The sequence below is a fragment of the Oryctolagus cuniculus genome, chromosome 3 (assembly GCF_964237555.1).
Source record: "Oryctolagus cuniculus chromosome 3, mOryCun1.1, whole genome shotgun sequence".
Classification (NCBI taxonomy): domain Eukaryota; kingdom Metazoa; phylum Chordata; class Mammalia; order Lagomorpha; family Leporidae; genus Oryctolagus; species Oryctolagus cuniculus.
The window spans coordinates 140,591,438-140,611,619 of record NC_091434.1 but is presented as its reverse complement, the minus strand read 5'-3'; the positions used below and the strand labels follow the sequence as shown (position 1 = coordinate 140,611,619).

Genomic DNA, 20,182 nt, shown 5'->3' with positions numbered 1-20,182 from the left:
ACACAGCACGTAATATATGTCTCCTGAATTTCAGTTCAAATGTTTAATTCTTACTGATGCAACAAGGACATAAGCCTCGGCCACTCTCATCACTGGAATGTATTCTTGGCCCTTGAATCTCAGTTGGGTCTCACACCCTAACGGCCTTCATTCCCCACCCTGCACTCTTCTCCAGGTCCCCAGGCCCTGCCCAGTTCTAGGAATTCCCCTCCACCTGCCACTCCCTACCCCCAGCCCCATCTCTAGCCCTCCTTAAAAAGGCCTGGCCCCTGGGGGTTGGGGCCTTCTGCCACATGCTCCATCCATGTACACTCGGGCAGTTGGTCACCCACCTCTATGAATTTATTTTCCCTGAATAAATTTGGACTGGCTGTAAATTCATACACTGCCTCCTGTCTATTCTGCGCCTCTTTTCCTAACATCTTGGTGCCCCGTGTGAGGAGGCACCAATCTGCAACTTTTTCCTAACACTTTTTATGACTTTTTTATGGATTTTTCAGTAGGTAATATTTAAAGCATTTTAAAATCTGTTTTCAGCATATTTTTAAATTCATTTTCCTAGGTCCCTGATGTTTCCAATTACTTTTTTTTGACGGTATATATTTATTCTGTTTATATTCATATATATATATTTGACTGTATATATTTATTCTGTTTATATTCATATATATATTCATATATATTTATTCTGTATATATTCATTCTGTTGTTTTTTATTTCAAAATATTAAATCAAGCTAATTTATATACTATTGCTTATCAAATTCCTATCTGTATTGGTGATGAGAACATTTAAAATCCACTCTTTCACCCATTGTAAAATACACAATGTAGAGCTAGGAACTAGAATCTCTATGATGTGGCAACAGGTCTCTAAAACTTACTCCTACCTGAAACAGAGCACCCTCTGAGCCACTTCTCTCCACTCCCCAGCTCCTGGGAGGCAGAGAGACACAGAGGCAGGAGGCTTCCCCTTCTGCTGCCTCTCTCCCCAGATGCTTCAACAAAGCCAAAATTCAACTCAATCCAGGTCTCTCATATGGGTGGCAGGAACTTCACTACTTGAGCCATCACCACTGTCTGCAGCAGCAAGCTGAAATCAAGAGCCACAGCTGGGAACTGATACAGGATGAAGGAGTCCTACTCAGGTCTTAACCCCTAGGCCAATTCACTTTTATCTTCTTGTATATTTTTGCCAGCTGAAATCCAGTTTAGAAGTTATAAATAAATATGCAAAAATAAACTGCTAACACTACTTTTAAAACACAGTTTTGGGGGCCTGCACTGTGGCACAGTGGATAGAATACTGCCCACGGCACCTGCACCGGCTATAAGCACAGGTTCATGTCCCGGCTCTTCCACTTCCGATCCAGCTGTCTGCTAATGGCCTGGGAGAAGCAACGGAGGATGGCCCAACTGCTTGGGCCGCTGCACACATGTGGAATACCCAGATGAAGCTCCTGGCTTTGGCTTGGCTCAACGCTGGCCATTGCATCCATCTGGGTAGTGTAACCAACAGATTGCAGATTTCTTTCTATGTCTCTCCCTTTCTCTCTGAGTTTCAAAATAAGTAAGTAAACCTTAAAAAAAAGTTTTGACCTCTTTTACACCAAAATTAGAGGCTTTCAGGTCAGACCTGTGAAAATAAAACATTTAAAGAGCTACCCTAGATGCCACCACATGAGAGAGCGCATTTGCCTTCCATACCGTCAGGGACGCTCTGGGTACTCACATGAAATTCACGCAGCCTGTGCCGGCAGGCGGAGCAATCCAGACAAAGCTGAGGTTGGTTGTGGGCAGGTGACTGACATGAGAGGCCACCACACTGCACATAAACTGGTTTCCAAACTGGTGGTCAGACATGATCCCTGGAAGACAAAAAGGAAAAGACGTTGTAGAAAGACAACAAAACCAGGCCCTCCCTATCATGGCAAGACAAAAGCTTCTGGACAATTCTCTGTCACGATTCATTATGTTCCACTATGGAAAACAGAGCATGGAGAGTTCTTATGAAACTAGAAAGCGACTTGCTGTACAGCCCAGTAATCCCACCACGTCGTATATACTCCAAAGACATGAAATCATTTATCAAAGAGATACCTACTCCACCATATTCATAACAACAATCTATTCACAATAGTCAAGACAGGGAATCAACCAAGGTGTTCATCATCAGATGACAGGATGAAGAAAATGTGCTTTTTATGCACTAAAATATTCTCTTTGGGATGTGGGAACTAAAGCAAACAAACCAACAAACACCTCAATGTGAACACAGAATGCTGCTCCCTGGAGACTGGCGGGGACAGGAGGGATAGAGGGAGTTTGACTTCAGTAAAAACAGAGGAAGTTGGGTGTAGAGGATAGACGGTGTCAAATATACTAATTATAAGATGTCAACACTACGAGATGCTAGGTGTGCAGTATGTGGGAACTCGGCACAACTCAAAATTCAAAACTATCCTGACATTAAAATTATCCCTAAAATTATAAAAATAAGAAAAACGTGTTATGCTGTTTAGCTTCCCTCTACATTGTGTCATTCCCCCCTTATTACTGCTAGAGAGAAATGAACTTTCTTAAACACACTGTTGTTAGGGAGCGACGTACCAAAATCACTGCTTTAGGATGCATTTGTTTTGGTTTGGTTGACTGATCTTTCTCCATTCATCAGTGACAACCAGGACCAACCTGCAGCTGAAGGAGGCTGAGTTTACTGGAACAGAAGAGGCCAAATACCATGGGGACTGAGAGGCATCTCAGTAGGAGGCGCCTGGGAGGGACTCATTAAAATCTCTGGGCCTCCCTTAGATTATGTCCGAGGAGAGTGTTTTATGGTTTCAGAAAGCCCTGCGTTTCAGGAAAACCTCCAGCCCCGCTGGGGAGATTGCAGGGAGATGTGGATTGGCACACGGTTTTGGGGCTATCAGGAAGTGGAGGTCATTTTATCACTGGGCATCTTAATTTTTATCTCCGACGCATGGAGAATAGAGTGAAGCTAAATCTGCAATTGGTTTATGAAAAGCACCAGGAGTCACGTCAGCACAGAGAAGGATGTGGGTCATCTGTGTGGTGTGCATTACAGAGTGGCCTTGTGTTCGCTTCATATCATCAGCATCTCAGGATGGGCGGTCTATAGTGTGGATGTCCTGTGAAACTGCTTATGTCCCAACTGAGGTCACCACGGCCTCACAGTGAGCAGGTCAGCTCCCAGCTGAGACATCAGCGGATGCTTTTTTTCCGCTTTTTTTTTTTTAATAAAGTGGTTCCCATAGGATAACCTCAGATATAAAATATAAATAAACAGTATGAGAAAAGTTCATTGAACAATGAACAAAAACAAAGTCTATGCAGACATGAAGAAGCACAGATGGCAAATAAGGACACAAGAAGATGTAGAGAATCATACAAGGGCACCTCAAAAGGCTTGCGGAAAAAGGAACTAAAAGATGAGCTTATTTTTATGCAAAAGATGTTTGAAATCATGACAGCTTTTTTCACGATGCACATTTTCATGAACTCTCTGAAGTACCCTCAGATGTCCTGAGGGAATTGCAAATTAAAACAACAATGAGATATGGCGACATGTCTATTACAATGACCCAAATGCAAACCACCGACAACACCCTAGCCTGGAGAGGCTGTGCGGCAGAGAGCGCTCAGTCACTGCTGGAGGGAATGCAAAACGGTGCAGCCACTTGGGAAGGCCATCGGGCAGTATCTTCTAAAGCTGAACAGACTCTCAGGATACAAGCCAACAAATGCATGCCTGGAAATATCCCAAAACAAACTGAAAGTTTACATCCGCACCAAACCCGTTCTTCACAGCTTTATTCATAATCGCCAAAATCTGAAAGCAACCGAGATATCCTTCACTGGGTGAATGGCTAAATAAACTGTGGTGCATCCAGACAATGGAATATTATTCAGCCCTGAAAAGAAATGAGCCATCAAGCCGTGCAAAGACACGACAGGAAGTCAAATATTCACATTGCCAAGGGAAAGAAGCCAATTCCAACTATACCACCTTCAGGAAAAGGCAAAACTATAGAGATGGGAAAATGATAAGAGCTTGCTAGGGGCTGGAGGGTGGGAAAGGATGACCAGGAAAAAAAGCACAGCAGATGTTTAGGGCAGTGAAACTATTGCAATCCCACAGTGGGGGCTGCCTCTCCTTAGATGGATTTTCAAGATTCTTAGGAAGTACTGCACCAAGAGTGAATCCCAACGCACACTATAGACTTTGGGGGATAAGGATGGGTCAGTGTAGGTTCATCCATTCTACAAATTCTCCACTGTGGGGCAGGATGCCAACAGCACATGAGGTTTCTCATGTGTGGGAAAAGAGATCCCTGTATATGGGGATTCTGTACTTTTCACTCAATTTCATTGTAAGTCCAACTCTTCTCTAAAAAATAAAGTTTATTAATTTTTAAAAATTAATAAAAGCATTGTCAGGAGTGGGAAGTCATGTTTTAAAATTCTCTCATATACTGGCTTTGTGACCTTGGGCAAATGACTCATTATTCTCTCAGAGAGCCTGTTTTATGGTCTTTAAAATGTAAATATCATGCCCTCTGTATCTTAAAGTTGTGAGAATTAAATGACTCAGTACGTCCAAGTATAATCGCATTTAGTACAGAATCTACAAGTGGGCTTTCAGTGAATCTTGATTTTCTTTCTGCCTGCCACAGTGATCATTCTAAAATACAATTCTATTCATACTATTTCTCAACCAAAAAATAAATAAATAAAACCTTTCAATGTGACCCCCACACACATTGTCTTTAGAGGTGCTGTCCAATATGGTAGCTGCTAGCGGTTATTCAAACTTAATTAAAATTAAATGCAAATTAAGATTCTGTTCTTTAATTGCACTAGCCACATTTCGAGTGCTCATTAGCTATGTGTGGTCCAGTGACTGCCATACTGGACAGCAAAGCATGGAAAGTTTCCATCATCACAGAAAGCTCTATTAGACAGAACTGGTCTACGTAGGATAGAATTAAGACCCTTTGGGTGTGCCTTGCATTTCCTTCTCCAACTCATCTTCAGCGCTTTCTATTCCCATGTCTTATCCAGTCCCTCGTCCTTTACACACCCAAAATACCAAATAAACCCCCTCTCTACCTTTGCACAAAGTATGCCTTCCACCTAAAATGCTCTCTATACTCAACCACTCTCAACCACCTGATAGAGGCTACATCAATATTTACTTCACTTTCTACTCTATCAAGCCTCTCCTATCTACCTCCAGGTGAACTCAGCAAGCTCCTCCTACACGTACGTTCCTGGGAAACCTTTTACTTCAGTCTAGCATGGCTCTTAGCCCAAGGCATTTGGAAGGCTCCGGTTTCTTTCCTTCCCTGCATCTTATTTTCTTTAAAAACACAAATCAGGCCTACTAACCTACATTCCTCTGGCACCCGGCACAGTACACATACTCAGATATATCACTTATTTTCTTAGTATCTTTACTCTTGGGTGTCATGCTTTAAGATGGCATCTCAATCACCAAGATGAAAACAAAATTTTCCTGTATTTTCCTTTTACTAGTTGATTTTTCACATTTACATTGTTAATGTTTCTATTTTTTTTTAGTTAAAAATTTATTTGAAAGGTAGAAAGAGAGAGAGAGAGAGAGCTTCCATGCACTGGTTCATTCCTCCAATGCCTGCAACATCCAGGCCTGGTCCAATTTCCCAAATGCCCATGACATTCAGGGCTGGCCAGGGTGAAGCCAGGAGCTGGAAACCCACTGTGGGTCTCTCACGTCAGTGGCAAAGACCCAAGTCCTTGAGCATCGTCCACTGCCTCCTAAGGGTGCACAGTGGCAGGAAGCTGGGATCAGTAGCCCAGCTGAGACACAAAGCCAGGAACTAAGATAAAGGATGCTGGTGGCCTGTGCCAACACCTGACCCCACCCCTAAATCTTGTTATGTGGCACAAAGCAGGCATTTAACTTTATTATTGTTCCCCCTAAGTGACTCTAGGTTTTCAGCATTCTTCCCTTAAGATGCCATGATGCCTGTTCAGAGCTATCTTTACTCCGGTCTCACTCCCCTGGTCCACCAATGATTCCTCCGAAGGCTGCAAATGATCATGACAGCCCCCTGCTGCACTGCCTGCCATGGATCCCCATCAGATTCCAGAAAAACACAAACTCTCCGGCACCACTTACAGCACTCCGCAAAATCTGACCCCTACTTGCTCTCCCTGCACCTATGTCCCGGCCACGATGCCATTCTTGAGCTCTGGTGGTTAAGCCACACGCACTCATACTTCTAAGCACATGCCCTTCAGACACCCTCAAAGGCCTCTCTCCACATTCACGTCCCTTGCCCACATTTCCTCCTTTCCATCTCTCCATCACCACACTTGATCACCTCCCCAAGAAGGCTAGGGTGGGCTCTGTCTTTAATCTTTACATCCCAAGCACTTGCCATGATATCTAACACATCACAGATACCCGGGAAATGTTTTCTGAATAAGTACAAGAGTAACTTTCTTTTTTTTTTTTTTTCAAATATTTATTTAAGAGGCAGAGTTACAGAAAGAGAGAGGCAGAGACAGAGAGGCAGAGGTCCTCCATCTGCTGGTTCACTCCCCAAATGGTCACAAAGGCCAGAGCTGGGCTGATCCCAAACCAAGGGCTTCCTATACTGATGCAGGGGCCCAAGCACTCGGGCCATCTTTCACTGCTTTCCCAGACCATTAGCAGGAGATGGATTGGAAGAGGAGCAGCCAGGACATGAACCAGTACCTAAATGGGATTCCAGTGCTGCAGGCAGAAGCTTAACCTACTATACCACAGCGCCAGCCCCAAGAGGAACTTTCAAAATAAATGAGAACAAGAATTATATCATATATGTTACATTAACTAGTGAAATGCAATCTTGTCCAACAGAAAGCTGTATAGAATAGGTCAGAACTAGTCTAAGACATAGGAAAAAAAAGTCTAAATTTTGTCACATATACATGAGGTTCTTCTTCTCATTCAGGGTTTTATTTAGTTATATACTGCATGTTGAGACAAAAATCATCAAGCCGGAGAAACCGCAAGGCTAAGGAGGATAAGAGACTGCCAGGGAAATCACAGAGCACCAAAGGAGACTCAATAGCCATGACTCAGGAGCTGCCACTCACCTCTGGCCAGGCACAGAACAGGGAGTGGGTGGGAAGTGACACATCTGCTGGAGTCAGCCTGGCCCAAACGGAAAATCAAAGTTCCAGCCACAATCTTGTGGGAAGGGAAATGAACCAAACAAAATAAGGTGTCCAGGCTGTGGTAATGGGATTCATGGCCAAGTTCACTCCTCACAATCCCTCTTAGAAAGTGAGTCAGTGTTTAGGCTGCAGGTTACATTCAGTACTTTCTAAAGCAGCTACCGTGGTCCTATCCTGGGCGAGGCTGCTGCTGCACAAGATTCTTGTAACCTAACATAATTCCGCTCAGCAGCACCCGAAGAAACTCAGTCAACATCGGAACCCAGAGATTCTGGGTTAATGGTCTGAGGTTCTATCCTGAACACCTGGAGGGCCTCACCCAGGAATTCTAATGTGTAGCCAGCGTACCTTGGTAGAATGTTTAGAATTCAAAGCTTAGAGCAACACGCTTCAGATGACCAAAGTACCAATAGACACACTGGAGGTGTTCAATAGTGTCTTATAACAGGCCATAGTAATAATGGAAAACATCCGATCTCCTTGCGCAATACTTCTACAATCATCCCAAACATGTATTTTCTGGGCCTTTTTATGTCCCCTTAAATGCAATGAATGTGCAGTGGCTCTTGCTCTTTTAACACAGGGCTACCACATAAAAATTCGTATTTTCTTTGAGAACATCTAAAAGTTGGCCAGAGTTGCAGCTGCTAGAAATTTAACTATCTTAAAGACCAATCAATAGAAAACATTTTTTACAAAACCCTGCTACCCAAAGATCCCTATTTGCATCAAAGCCTCTGTAAGGCCCTAAGGTGATATAACAAAGAAATATAGGGCAAGGCCATTGTCCTGAAATGACTAGAGCTGGGAAGAGCAAGCGAGAATGAACTAACACTCTAAATAAAGGCTTGGAAACAGGTGAGCACTAGCTGGGTGATATCAGTGAGAAACAGAAAATAGTAATGATAAAGTGGGACAACCATAAGAATGACAGCTAATGCTTATTGGACACACACAGTGACCTGGCATTAGTTTGAGTGTTTGTGAATGTTAACTTATTTAAGGCCCTTAAGCACTCCTTAAGCTAGCATGTTCTCCAGTTTACTGATTAGGACACTGAGAAAATGGAAATAGAAGAACTTGCTCATGCTCACACAGCACCTGGGAGAGTGGGCCCTCACTACAGTCTCACAAGTGACTTGGTTAGAGTAGGCATTTGGCCCAGCAGTCAAGATGTCACTTGGGACACCCGCATTCCATATCAGAGTACGTGGGTTCAACTTCTGGCTCCAGCTCCTGTTCCGGGTTCCCGTTACAGTGCACCTGGGAAGGCAGCAGATGATGGCTCAGCTGGTTGAGTTCCTGCTCCCTCCACGGGAGACCCAGACGGAGTTCTCAGCTCCTGGCTTCAGCCTGGCCCTGGCCCCAGCCCCAGCCCCAGCCCCAGCCCCAGCCCCAGCCCCAGCCCCAGTGGTTGTGGCCATTTAGCAAGTGAACCAGCGGACGGAATCTCTCTGTGCATCTCTGTCTTTGTCAGTCTCTCTTCTTCCCTGCTTTGCAAATAAATAAGAAATTGCTCTATTGAAGTAAGACTGGACTGAGTCTAGAAGAAATACTGCAAATTCCATGATTGTTTTTATTTCCATGAAACAGCAGGGCGTAACCAACACCACACTGCCCTGTGACAGGCATCAGGGTACAGCTCTCAAGCTTCACACCGACATCTGTTAAAGGCTGGTCCATGATCGCTGAGAGCCCTTTCAGCTCCACTGCTCTCAGTACCACTTAAAAGAACAGAAGGAGGATGGGAGGGCACTCTACAGGGCTGACATAATGAATGGGGTGCGCACAGAAAAGACAATGAGGTTTGGAAGTCAGAATCAGTGTCTAGTGTTCAAGGAAGCACAATACACTGTCACAGCAACCTGCTTAATGCCTTCCATGTCATGGGAGACACATATTATCTGATTAATATAGGTGATTCGGAATCCTATTCTTGGGATAACTGAAATTTGAATTTGAAAATGAATTTAAATTTATGTTGGTGCTTTTGTTGCTGCATGGTGGGGAACAGGATGCACACGGAGTGTTTAATGTTATTTGGGAAGGGAAGAACCAGATTATTATAAAGGAATTATAACTTGTTTTTGAGAGGGTATGTACTTACATATGTATGTGTAATGTAGCTATAATAAAGATTTATTTATTTGGCTATGTGCAAACCACTAGACTTAACATTTTCTAGGAATTTGTTCCCCAGAGAAAACAATTTCCTGTGAGAAATCTGTTTTTTTTTTCCCATGAGAACAAAGTGAACACTTTCAAGCAACTCTCCCATTCCAACTTTGACGAAAGTGGATTTGTCCTTCAACTCAGAAGTTCTACAAAATTGATAACTGTCTTGATTTAAGCAAGGTTTTAAAGCATCGTGTGTTATAAAAACATTTCCTTTTGAACATTGTGTGCACACATTTCAAAAATAGAATATTCACACTACCTGTGACTTCTCTGCCAAAAATCAAAATAACTCTTTAAAACACCGATTCTTTTGAACAAAGTCTGGGTGTTCTACATTCATTAAGTTGAACTGAATTTAGTTCACAAATTATTGAATGTTTGTCTTCTCGATCAAAGCTGTTGTAGAAGGAAGGGAATCCACAGCAGAGATTCCTTTACGCACACTGTCCTTTCCCAACATTGGGTTCATGATGTCTTTATTATCTCAAAGTTTCCTCCACAATCCCTTTTAAGAGAGAAACACACATTTCTGTGCCTTCCAGGATGTCATTTTCCTTGACAAGTCTTCAGTTATTTTAAGTTTGTGACTAAACCTTGTATGAACTCCATTTTCTCTCAGGAATACTTTTCTGTGCTTTTAATGTGCATACCTTAGGTCTTCAGAACTGTAACTAGAAATTCTATGATTCCCCCATCTTTATAATAAAAATGTACATATTCTGCTAAGACACATAGGCTATTCCTTTCCAAGACACACTAAAGGTTTCATTACCAAAAATAACCAATCTGGTGAGAAAATCAGACATTCGTGTGGGATGTAGTCTGTATTTTGTGGCTAAAAGGTATGGGTGAATCAGCCATGTGCACTTCAGAGTTGGCCATGGTGAGTGTTAAAGTGGAAGAAATATAGCCTGTTTTATTTTTCATGGATCTGAAGAACTAAAACATCTGTGAATGGGGTATCACCTAAGAAAGTACAAACACCAAAATTACAGATTTTTGTTACGTGAAAAATGTAACTGCCATGCCTAAACATGATGAAATCTTACAAGAAACATTATCAGAAGGTTTGGTAGAATGTTTTTCTAGGGAAGTTTGGTTAAGTCATTGACTCATGGCTACATAAATTGTATAAGATAAGAATGGCACCATTATTTAACATGATTTCTATTTCCTTTTCATCGTTTGTTCTTTCATTGAAAGAGATATTTAAAGGCTTCCATCAGTTAATAAAAAAGCAGAGACCACTCTGCAAATCCAGTTTGGAAACTGAGTGCTATGTTGTAAATGAAAAGGAGCAGACGAATCGTGCAGCTCCCTTTTCGTCATTCTTTATTTGTCACTCTTCAATCTGTTACTTCAAATCCGAGTAACTGTTTACTCAAAAACTGGCTTGTCTCTCATTTGCTTCCTTTACTAGGTCAGCGTCCCCAAACATTTCAACAAAGCCAAACACGATTTTATACGCTGGAAAGTAATCGCACAACTTCCTGAGAAACCCTCCCTGCAGCTTATCTGTGAAGTACCAACTTGACAAAAATCGGTCTGAAAAGGATAGCTCTCAAGTAGTGCTAGAAAATAATGAATAATACATGCAAACACACTCACACGTACGTGCTGTGTGTGCTTATTTTTTACAAGCATTGATTTGAAGGTATTTGGCTTTAAGATTTAAGTCTAAGAAGCAAAAAAAGTATTGAGACATTTTTAAAAAACCACTTTGGGATTGTATGTCTATGGACGTAAGTCAGAAACATAAGACGGTCTCCACTACTTTGACACCTCTCGTCGGTTCTATCAACAGAGCCTATTCCAAGACAACCCGACTCTTCTCTTGTTGGTTGCAGTTACAACGAGGAGAGCCCCTACTGCTGCCTGTCCATTCCTCTCCTAGAAGTGCCACTTGCCTTCCCTGTGCCAGGTGATTTGCATGTATCTTTCCACTAGTGGAGTTGAAGGAAAAGGCCGAGAGCAAAGATCCTGGAGGCAGCCTGCCTGGGTGTAGTTCCTTGCTCCACAACCAAGGAGTTGTGGAAACTTGGGCAGGTTACTTGGCTATTCTGCTTCTCAGTTTTCTCTAAAAGAAAACAGGGTGATGATACTAAATTAGCAGTGGAGACTGAATGAGTTCATGACACTCACATGGCATCTCCAAAAAGTTCATGGAAAATGAATATTAGGAAAAAACTATGCAAGGATTTCAAAATGTTTTGCAACAAAATCTGTCTCTCTCTCTCTTTTTTTGGAAGATTTATTTATTTGTTTGAAAGAGTTACAGAGAGAAAGGAAGAGAAAAAGAGAGAGAGAGAGATCTTCCATCTGCTGGTTCATTCCCCAGATGGCTGCAATGGCTGGGACTGGGCTAGGCCAGGAGCTTCATCAGGGTCTCCCACAGGGGTGGCAAGGGCTCAAACACTTGGACCATCCTCCGCTGTTTTTCCCAGGCCATTAGCAGGGAGCTGGATTGGAAGTGGAACAGCTGGGACATGAGCTGGCATCACAGGTAATTATGCCACAATGCTGGCCCCAAAGTTAATTTACCTTTTAATTCCATTTCCTAAGAACTTCCTGAAGTAAGTATCTTCATAGTGCTATATGTTGGCTATTAATATTCCCAGTTTACATACAACAGGATCAATACCCAATAGATTCAAATGCTGTGACAAGGAGGGCAGAGTCAGAGAATGACCTTTCTTTTTTTTTTTAATGTTCCTTTATTACTTAAAAAAAAGATTTATTTGTTTGAAAGGCAGAGTTACAGAGAGGCAGAGGCAGAGATGGAGAGAGGTTTTCCATCTGCCAGTTCACTCCCCAAATGGCTGCAACAGCTGGAGCTGAGCTGATCCAAAGCCAGGAGCTGGAAGGAGTTCTTCCACACAGGTACAGGAGCTCAAGGACTTGGACCATCTTCTTCTGCTTTCCCAGGCCATAGCGGAGAGCTGGATTGGAAGTGGAGCAGCCAGGTCTCGAACCAGCACCCATATGGAATGCCAGCATAGCAGGTGGCAGCTTTACCTGCTACAGCACAGCACCAGCCCCAGTGAATGACATTTTAACACAAGTTCATCTCCCATTTTATACTGTTCACTGGCTTCTTCTATACATCCTTAAAGGAGCACTCAGTCCTGGGAGAGACCCCTGTCTTAAGTGAACAGAAATCCTGATAAAATGAAGTGGTAGCGTGCAAACCATCTGACTGGGAATGGAAGGAAGGCCTTTCTCTAGACACAAGCTCAGGGCTCAAAGACTCCCCCGCCCCCCACACGCCTTGACTTTTTAAAGGTTTTTGGAAATCATTTGCCGTCTTGAAAGATCAAGTTTAAGTCCAAAGTTGTTCCACATGTGTCTCTGTGGCCAATGAATTTAATAGGACAGCATTCTTTCCAAAGAGCTATGTGAAGTCTGCGCTGCCTTTAACTGAAGCTCTCTGATCTACTGGTCCAAAGCTTCTCTCTGCTGCCTCCCCTCCTAAACCGCAGACTCCCCCTCCCCCCTTAACAGCTGTTTGGTGTAGATAATCCTTACGCATCGCCTGCCCTCGGCCCCTCTTCAACCTAACTGCACCATACTGGCTATCTGTCCAGAGCTATTTTCCGCCTCACCACCTGCTGCCTGCTCCTGTGACCTGCTGTGGCTTGTGTGAGATTCACAACCCAACCTCCACTTCAGAAATCAGACTTCAAATAGATGCAGGCTCAAGAAACCGCAAGAGGGGGGGCGGCTTTAGAAGGAGAAACCTGAGAAGCCATGTAGGAGTCTGAAAAAAGGCTCCACAAGACTCTCTGAAAGCAAAGCCAAAAACTAGAGATAGAGACTCTTTCCAACTCCAAGCCCTAAAGCCCCCTCTAATATTTTCAAACCTGCCTTTCCCTCCTTCCTCACTGCTAGAGAAATGCCCACTGACCCTGTCTGGAAGCGAGTGCAAAACCAAAATCCTACCCAACATGCAGACCTCTGTCTACACAAATTTTCCAAGAAGACCTCAGGCAAAATAATGAGAGCTAATGTTTGCTGAGTATTTAATGCTGCAGGAAAAGTCCTGAGTGTTTTACAAAGATCACCCATTTGGTCATTAAAATTCAGAGAAGTCTTATTGTTTCTCCAAGGTTCAGGGAAGTTTAAAGAAGTTGTCCAAGCCATTAGTCACCTGAGTGCCCAACAGTCCCTTGAGACCCAGTCCCATTACCTTCTGGTGATGCAATTCTCAGCAAATGACTTATGTTCTCTAAATCTGAAGATCACTTGTATTGAAATATAGATAACAATAAGATCTACTTAATAGAACTGTGGAAGTTATTAAATGAAATCATTCATATTGTGAAGATTAAATGCACATAAGGTGACCAGGATAGTGCTCATTCAGTGCTGGAATTTTATTTGCAGAATTCAAGGATCTATGCCAGGCCTTCTCTGTTCCTACCACACTCACATACCCTTCTCCCTTCATTTGGTAGGTGAGCTGCAGGTCATGCAGGTGCAGCACGAAGCCCAGGCAACAAAGGACAGGCAAGATAACTCTCATCTATCTCCAGAAAAACCTCTGCATTAAAGATAGGATCTGATCATCTTCACTCTCCTCCACACTGGCTAACTTATAACATGTACCCTAGAAGATGGAGCTTGGAATAACCTATGATTGCTGCCAAATGGACAAAGCTCTGAGCCAGACAGTTCTATCATATATTTTATGGTTGTGAAAGTGAATAACGCCATGGCTTTCAATCTTTAAATACTCAACATTCTCTAGGTACAGTGACTCCTCCTCCTTTCTCCCCTGCCTCTATTGTTATAAATCCATAACTTGATTTGTTGCCCATTTAGCCTATGACACTGTCTTTTAGGCTTTGTTTTCTTGTTACATCCCCTCTATCAAGCATTTTCAAACATTTCTATAATTGTCCCTCACGATATTTTATTTAAAATATAATATGTAATTGAAGCGCTGAGTACAACTATTGACATCCTTACTTGCAAACCACAGAATGCTTAATTGAAGGCAATTTTAGAGGTAGGACCTAGCTTCTCTGGGAGGGCCAGAGAGGTCAACTTTGGTGCTGCACAGGAAGGAGTGAGGCCTCCCACATGATGGGATGGGTCAAACAATAAAAGCAGTACAGCTGTTTCCCACTCTTTGATACCAATCATATCTGGACTGAAATATCAGAATCTCCACCTTAACAATTTCACAAAATCAGAATCCCCCTCTGCCACACTTGATAGAAGATTGATCTCCCCAGGACAGGCAGTGTGGCACAACTGGCCACATGGGACAACTGTATCCTGCATTAGAGTGCCTGAAATTGAGTTCCACCTATGCTTCCTATCCAGCTTCCTGCTAACGCACGTCCTGGGAGGCAGCAGATGATGGTTGAAGTACTTGGATCCCCGCCACGCACATGGGAGACCTGGATGGAATTCCTGGCTCCTGGCTTCAGGCTGGCCTAGCCTCAGCTGTTGCGGACCTTTGGGGAATGAACCAGAAGATCAAAAATCTCTCCATCTCCCTCTTTGTCTCACTCTTCCTTTCAAAAAAAATCCATATTTTTAAAAGGATATTTTTAAAATATCCTCATACTGATTTCCTATTCCATACTGCACTCTTGCATTCAAACTCATGAGGGTGGGATTAATAGGCAGAAACTAATTACATGGCTTCTCCCTATAAAGAAAGAAAAGAAGTAATCATACCTCATTAGAAGGGAGGTATAAGAATTCTATTTTGAGAAGGTAGAACTCACAATTTGAGAAGCCATATAAAAAAATATTGGGTAATCGTGGATACATGTGACCATGACAGAGGGCAAGTTCAAAGTCTGGATTTCTTGATCTAAAAGTAGCAAAAATAACTGAGACCTTTAAAAGCCCACAGCCTTTAAGACTATTGCCATGAGCCTATACATTGAACCCCTGACCCTTTGCCTTGAATGGGCATCCTGCACAGAAAAAGATATTGCCCATTAAGTCAGTCTACTTGAAGGACAGTGGCAAAAGCTCCCCATACCCTTCCTTGATAGACTAAGACTTCCCTAGGAGTCCCACCAGGTCAGAAAATATGTCTGTGCTGACTCAGAAGGTGCAGTTCTAGAATAAATATCAGAGATCCTTTTTGCAATCAAAGGTATTGCTGAAGGCTGAACATCAATGAGTTAGCGTAACATTTATTATTTCATTTGAGGCAATGCTTTTATCACCTGGGAGTCATTCCTAACCACTCTCTTCACCCCTAGTCAATCATCAACTCCTTCTGATGTTACCCCAAGATTTTACCCACCAGGCTCCTTCTTGCCAACCCTTCCCAACTACTGCCTTATTTCAGGCTTTCATTAACTCTTACTTGGCCAGCTCTCTATTTGGTCTCTGAGTTGAGTTTTGCCTCCTCACTCCTCATATTAATTCTCAACAGAGCCATTTTTCTGAAATGCAAATGTGATTTTATCACTCCACTGATTTAGATCCTTCAGCTGTAAGCCATACTTATAAAATTAAGCCTAAACTCTTCAACATGATGTACTGTCCCCTACCTACCTCTTTAGGCTCATTTATCATGACCCTTCTTCAAACTCCACACTCCACAAGGGCCAAACTGTATTTAGTTATATGTACACAGCTCTGTTTCTGGTATCAGTTCTTGTCCTCTCTGCCTAGACCGGAGCAAAATATGGCTCACAGGTCAAATATCTATTAAAATTTGTCTTTTAAAACCCTTGAACTAAAGGCAGTTTTACATTTTGAAAAGTTGTAAAACACAAAGAATATGCAACAGTGATATACCACCTTTGACTTTAAAAGCCTGAAATACTTACTATCTGGCCACTTACAGAAAAAGTTTGACCTCTGATCTAAACTGTCTTCCTTTTGTGTTGATTAACCCCTTATTCATTGCTCACCATGCATATGGGATCATAAATCATCCCCTTCAAGAAACATTTCTTAACAACTCCTTCCTATTCTCAAGACTGACACGAGGGACATTTGTATGCTCCCATAATACCCAGTGAATAGCTCTGTCACTGAACTTACCTGCTGCATTACAGAGAGCTGTTGTCTTTCTAATTAGACTGTTAGTGTGTTGTGAATTGTTCTAATCATACAATCTGTCATAGACACAAAACAAGTGTTTATGGAACGAACCTTCGCTGAAAAGTTATTACAATTTACATCACAGGCTATCAGCACAATTAAAATCACAGGAGCTCTCCGTGGTGCTGAAGAATCTCTTCGACCACTTTCATAAAGGACACCCAGACCCTTATCTTTTCTATTTCTCAATTACCTTGAGCACCCTCCATCAAGACATCTTCTGCTACACTCCAATCAACTTCTTATAGGACCCTAACTAGCTCCTGACCAGGCCCCATTTTGCTCCAACTGACTACACATAACTTTGGTCAAGGCATTAACTGCTCACAAGATATGTTGCCCCATATTTTCCAGCCCCTTTGCAGTTCAAGAGGGCCGTTCACCAGCAGGGTTTGAGCAGAAATAAAGTATGCTCTTTCCTATCAGGAGCACAGAGTAGAGGACGCGAGGTGTCTCTGCTTCTTTATTCCCTTGGCTTGATGACAATGGAGGCCATGTGCTGGATGGTGTGGCCACAGTATGGAAGCAGCCCAGAATGCCGGGTCCCTGCATGGAGGGCAACTCTTCTGAAGAGTCGTCGTCTCATCTGAGACTGGTAAGTATAGCTGAGATTTGGAGTTAATGTATCCCCACAGAAAAACTGGATTTACCTGAAAAATGCATCCTTTAAATGTAACACTCATCACAATTTAATCTCTTCTATTTCCTTTACTAGATTACAAATTTCTTCAGAACAGTCATTGTGTCTTACTGATCTTGAATAAATCATTCAATAATTATTTGCTAAATGAATACCCAGACTTCTTAAGTCTACCTTTCTCTCTTCCACAAAGTTTTGCTCTCAAAAGAATAATCTGCTGATTTTACAGCAAAGGAGAACTATGGGTGATGTGGGCTGCATAGTAGTCAAGAGCAAAGTTTCAGCACTCTGGCCTCAGAATCAGCCCTAAAGGCATTCGGATCTGGCTGAAAAGCCCATGAGAGCATTTCAGGCATGGAAAGCCAAGACACTCTGGCAAAAAAAAAAAAAAAAAAAAAAAAAAAAACACCTAAATGAAAGATCTCTGTGAGTGAGATCCCAGTGGACAGAACAGGTCTTCAAAGAAGGAGGTACCTTTCTCTGAAGGGAGGAGAGAACCTCCACTTTGACTATGACCTTGTCTAAATAAGATAAGAGTTGGTGAACTCAAAAGGCTTCCATAGCCTTGGAAACTCATGACTGGAGCATAGGGAGATTACTGATGCCATAAACAGGAGTGTCAATTTGTAAAGTCAACAACAGGAGTCACTGTGCACTTACTCCTCATGTAGGATCTCTGCCCTTAATGTGCTGTACATTGTGATTTAATGCTATAACGAGTACTCAAACAGTATTTTTCACTTTGTGTTTCTATGTGGGTGCAAACTGTTGAAATCTTTACTTAATGTATACTAAACTGATCTTCTGTATATATATAAAATGAAGATGAATCTTGATAAGAATGGAAGGGGAGAGAGAGTGGGAAAGGTGAGGGTTGCGGGTGGGAGGGAAGTCATTGGCGAGGGGGAGCCAATGTAATCCATAAGCTGTACTTTGGAAATCTATATTCATTAAATAAAAGTTTAAAAAAAAAAGCAAAGTTTCTAGAGCCAAACATCCTAGTTTCACACCCCACACCTGCCATGCACTTGCTCTTTGATAAGCTATACATAAACACTCTCTGCCTCAGTGCCCTAACATGTGAAATACAGAGTAGTATTCACTTCACTGTGTTACACAGTTAACATATGAAGATTGTTTAAAACAATGCCAAGTCATGGCAAGCATTAAATAAATATTGGCTATTACTACACCACTACAACTTATGAAACCAATTGTTTATTTTTCTCTGGAAAGGTGCTTCATTCAATAACTCATTGTTGCTTTCATGTGAAATTAATAAAGGGTATCAAATCACATATAGTAATAAAAGTTGCATTAAAACATCATATTATAGTTATTGCAAATATTTTATCTATTAACATCATGATAATTGATTAGAAAGCACTGACATTTAAAGAATGGATTCTAACGACAAAATGTATTTCATCATATTTACAGTTCTTCTGATTCCAAATAGTGCTTGTAAAACACTTTTTAGAAAACAAATCATTCCAAAAGTTATTTTTCACATAACATATACTACTTCCATTTAAGTTTTATTAAATTCTCACTCCATGAAACAATAACTGGAATATTCACTCAGAAAACTGAGTGCTCCATACCCCTTGAAGATAAATGATTATAAACCTTAGAAAGTCTTAGAAATTCTTAAGCTTCCTTCTTACTCACATTTAAAATAGACTATAGAGAAAGAAAAATACAAAGTTCAGTTTTTTAAAAAATTATTTCAATCTAGTAACTTGAAATCAGGCAGAATACATTAGGTTGACTAAAAAAATTGAGATTACATGAATATACATTTACTTGAAACATCACAAAAGGATTCTTAAAATGGCAAGTTATTTAAAAAAAAATTATTTTTTCTCCCCTGTAGGTTTAATTTATTTATTATAATGGCTGACTACATGAGCTCTTCAAAGTTTCTTTTTATTTAAATTTTGTCATTCCAATCATCCATCCAACTGATTATATTCTACTATCTTTTATCTTCTAATCTGCATAATATATTACCTTCAATTTGAATTTATATTTCTATCTTGCTTCTTATGTTCTTGGTTAACATTCCTACCTTGGATCCTTTGAGAGAAATTAATTTTAAATTTGGAATTATTTTACAGTGTCTAACTGAAAAAGAAATCACTCAAACTTCTTTTTCAAAAATTCATTTACATATCTCCATTTACAGGTGGGAAAAAATTCAGAACTTTTATTTTATAATATAAGTTTTGGAAGTTCTACACTCTATGTTAACATGTTAGTACAGGAGTATATATATGATTTGAAAATTAAGAGTAAAGAAATGGAAGAATAATTATACATGCATGCTCAAAAATTTTAACTAGCACATACAATTTTACTTGTCAATTTAAAAAATGATATGAAAGGAATAAAAAAATCACAAACAATAAAATAAAACCTGCTCTACACTTTGTAAGGGAAATTCACTAAAAGAACTAAATACTGATAGAAAAAAAAAACTGTTTCCAATTGGGTTAGAGACTTTACCAGCCCACGGATGAAGTAAGAGATTAAGAGATTGAGTATGAAAAATCATCTCCCTTGTGACTTTCTATTGTCAGGTCTTAACTTCTCCTCCTGTGGTCAGTAAGGAGATATCACAGTGATGGGAACAGGAAGAGAAAAGGCTGATTCGAGTCCATTGCGATACCCTGCAGGGATTGAAGGGGACACCATGGCAGGAGCAGCACAGCAGAAGCCTGAAGCCGGCAGAGGGCTTGGTCGGCTGCACAATCAGGATCTAGCCTGAGGATGCCAGATTTCTGCCAACAAGGACTAAAGATGCTTTGAGGACTTAAGACAATGAAGGACTACTGCACGGATATTGCTAACACAAAGCAAATTCCTAAGTGCCACAAAAGAAGTCACCCAAAGACATATCAGATATATCTAGTTGGGAGTATCAATCAACACACTGTGACAACAGCATTTGAGACACGCATTGAAAAGGGAGCAGAAGTCCTCAGGGAGTGTGCTGCAGAGGGAAACACATGCTTGATGTGGCAAAGTGCTGGTCACACTGGCAGAAGTAACATGT

General features: G+C 41.4%; 1 protein-coding gene across 3 annotated transcripts in view; it reads right to left on the bottom strand.

Annotated features, from left to right (window-relative positions):
* RELN (reelin) overlaps window positions 1–20,182 on the bottom strand; it is a 538,293-nt gene that overhangs the window by 376,567 nt on the left and 141,544 nt on the right. For all 3 annotated transcript variants that reach the window (XM_070071183.1, XM_051849694.2, XM_051849695.2), the window contains exon 3: window positions 1,732–1,867. In XM_070071183.1, coding sequence (XP_069927284.1) covers window positions 1,732–1,867 — 136 coding nt within the window. The remainder of the gene's footprint in view (window positions 1–1,731; window positions 1,868–20,182) is intronic.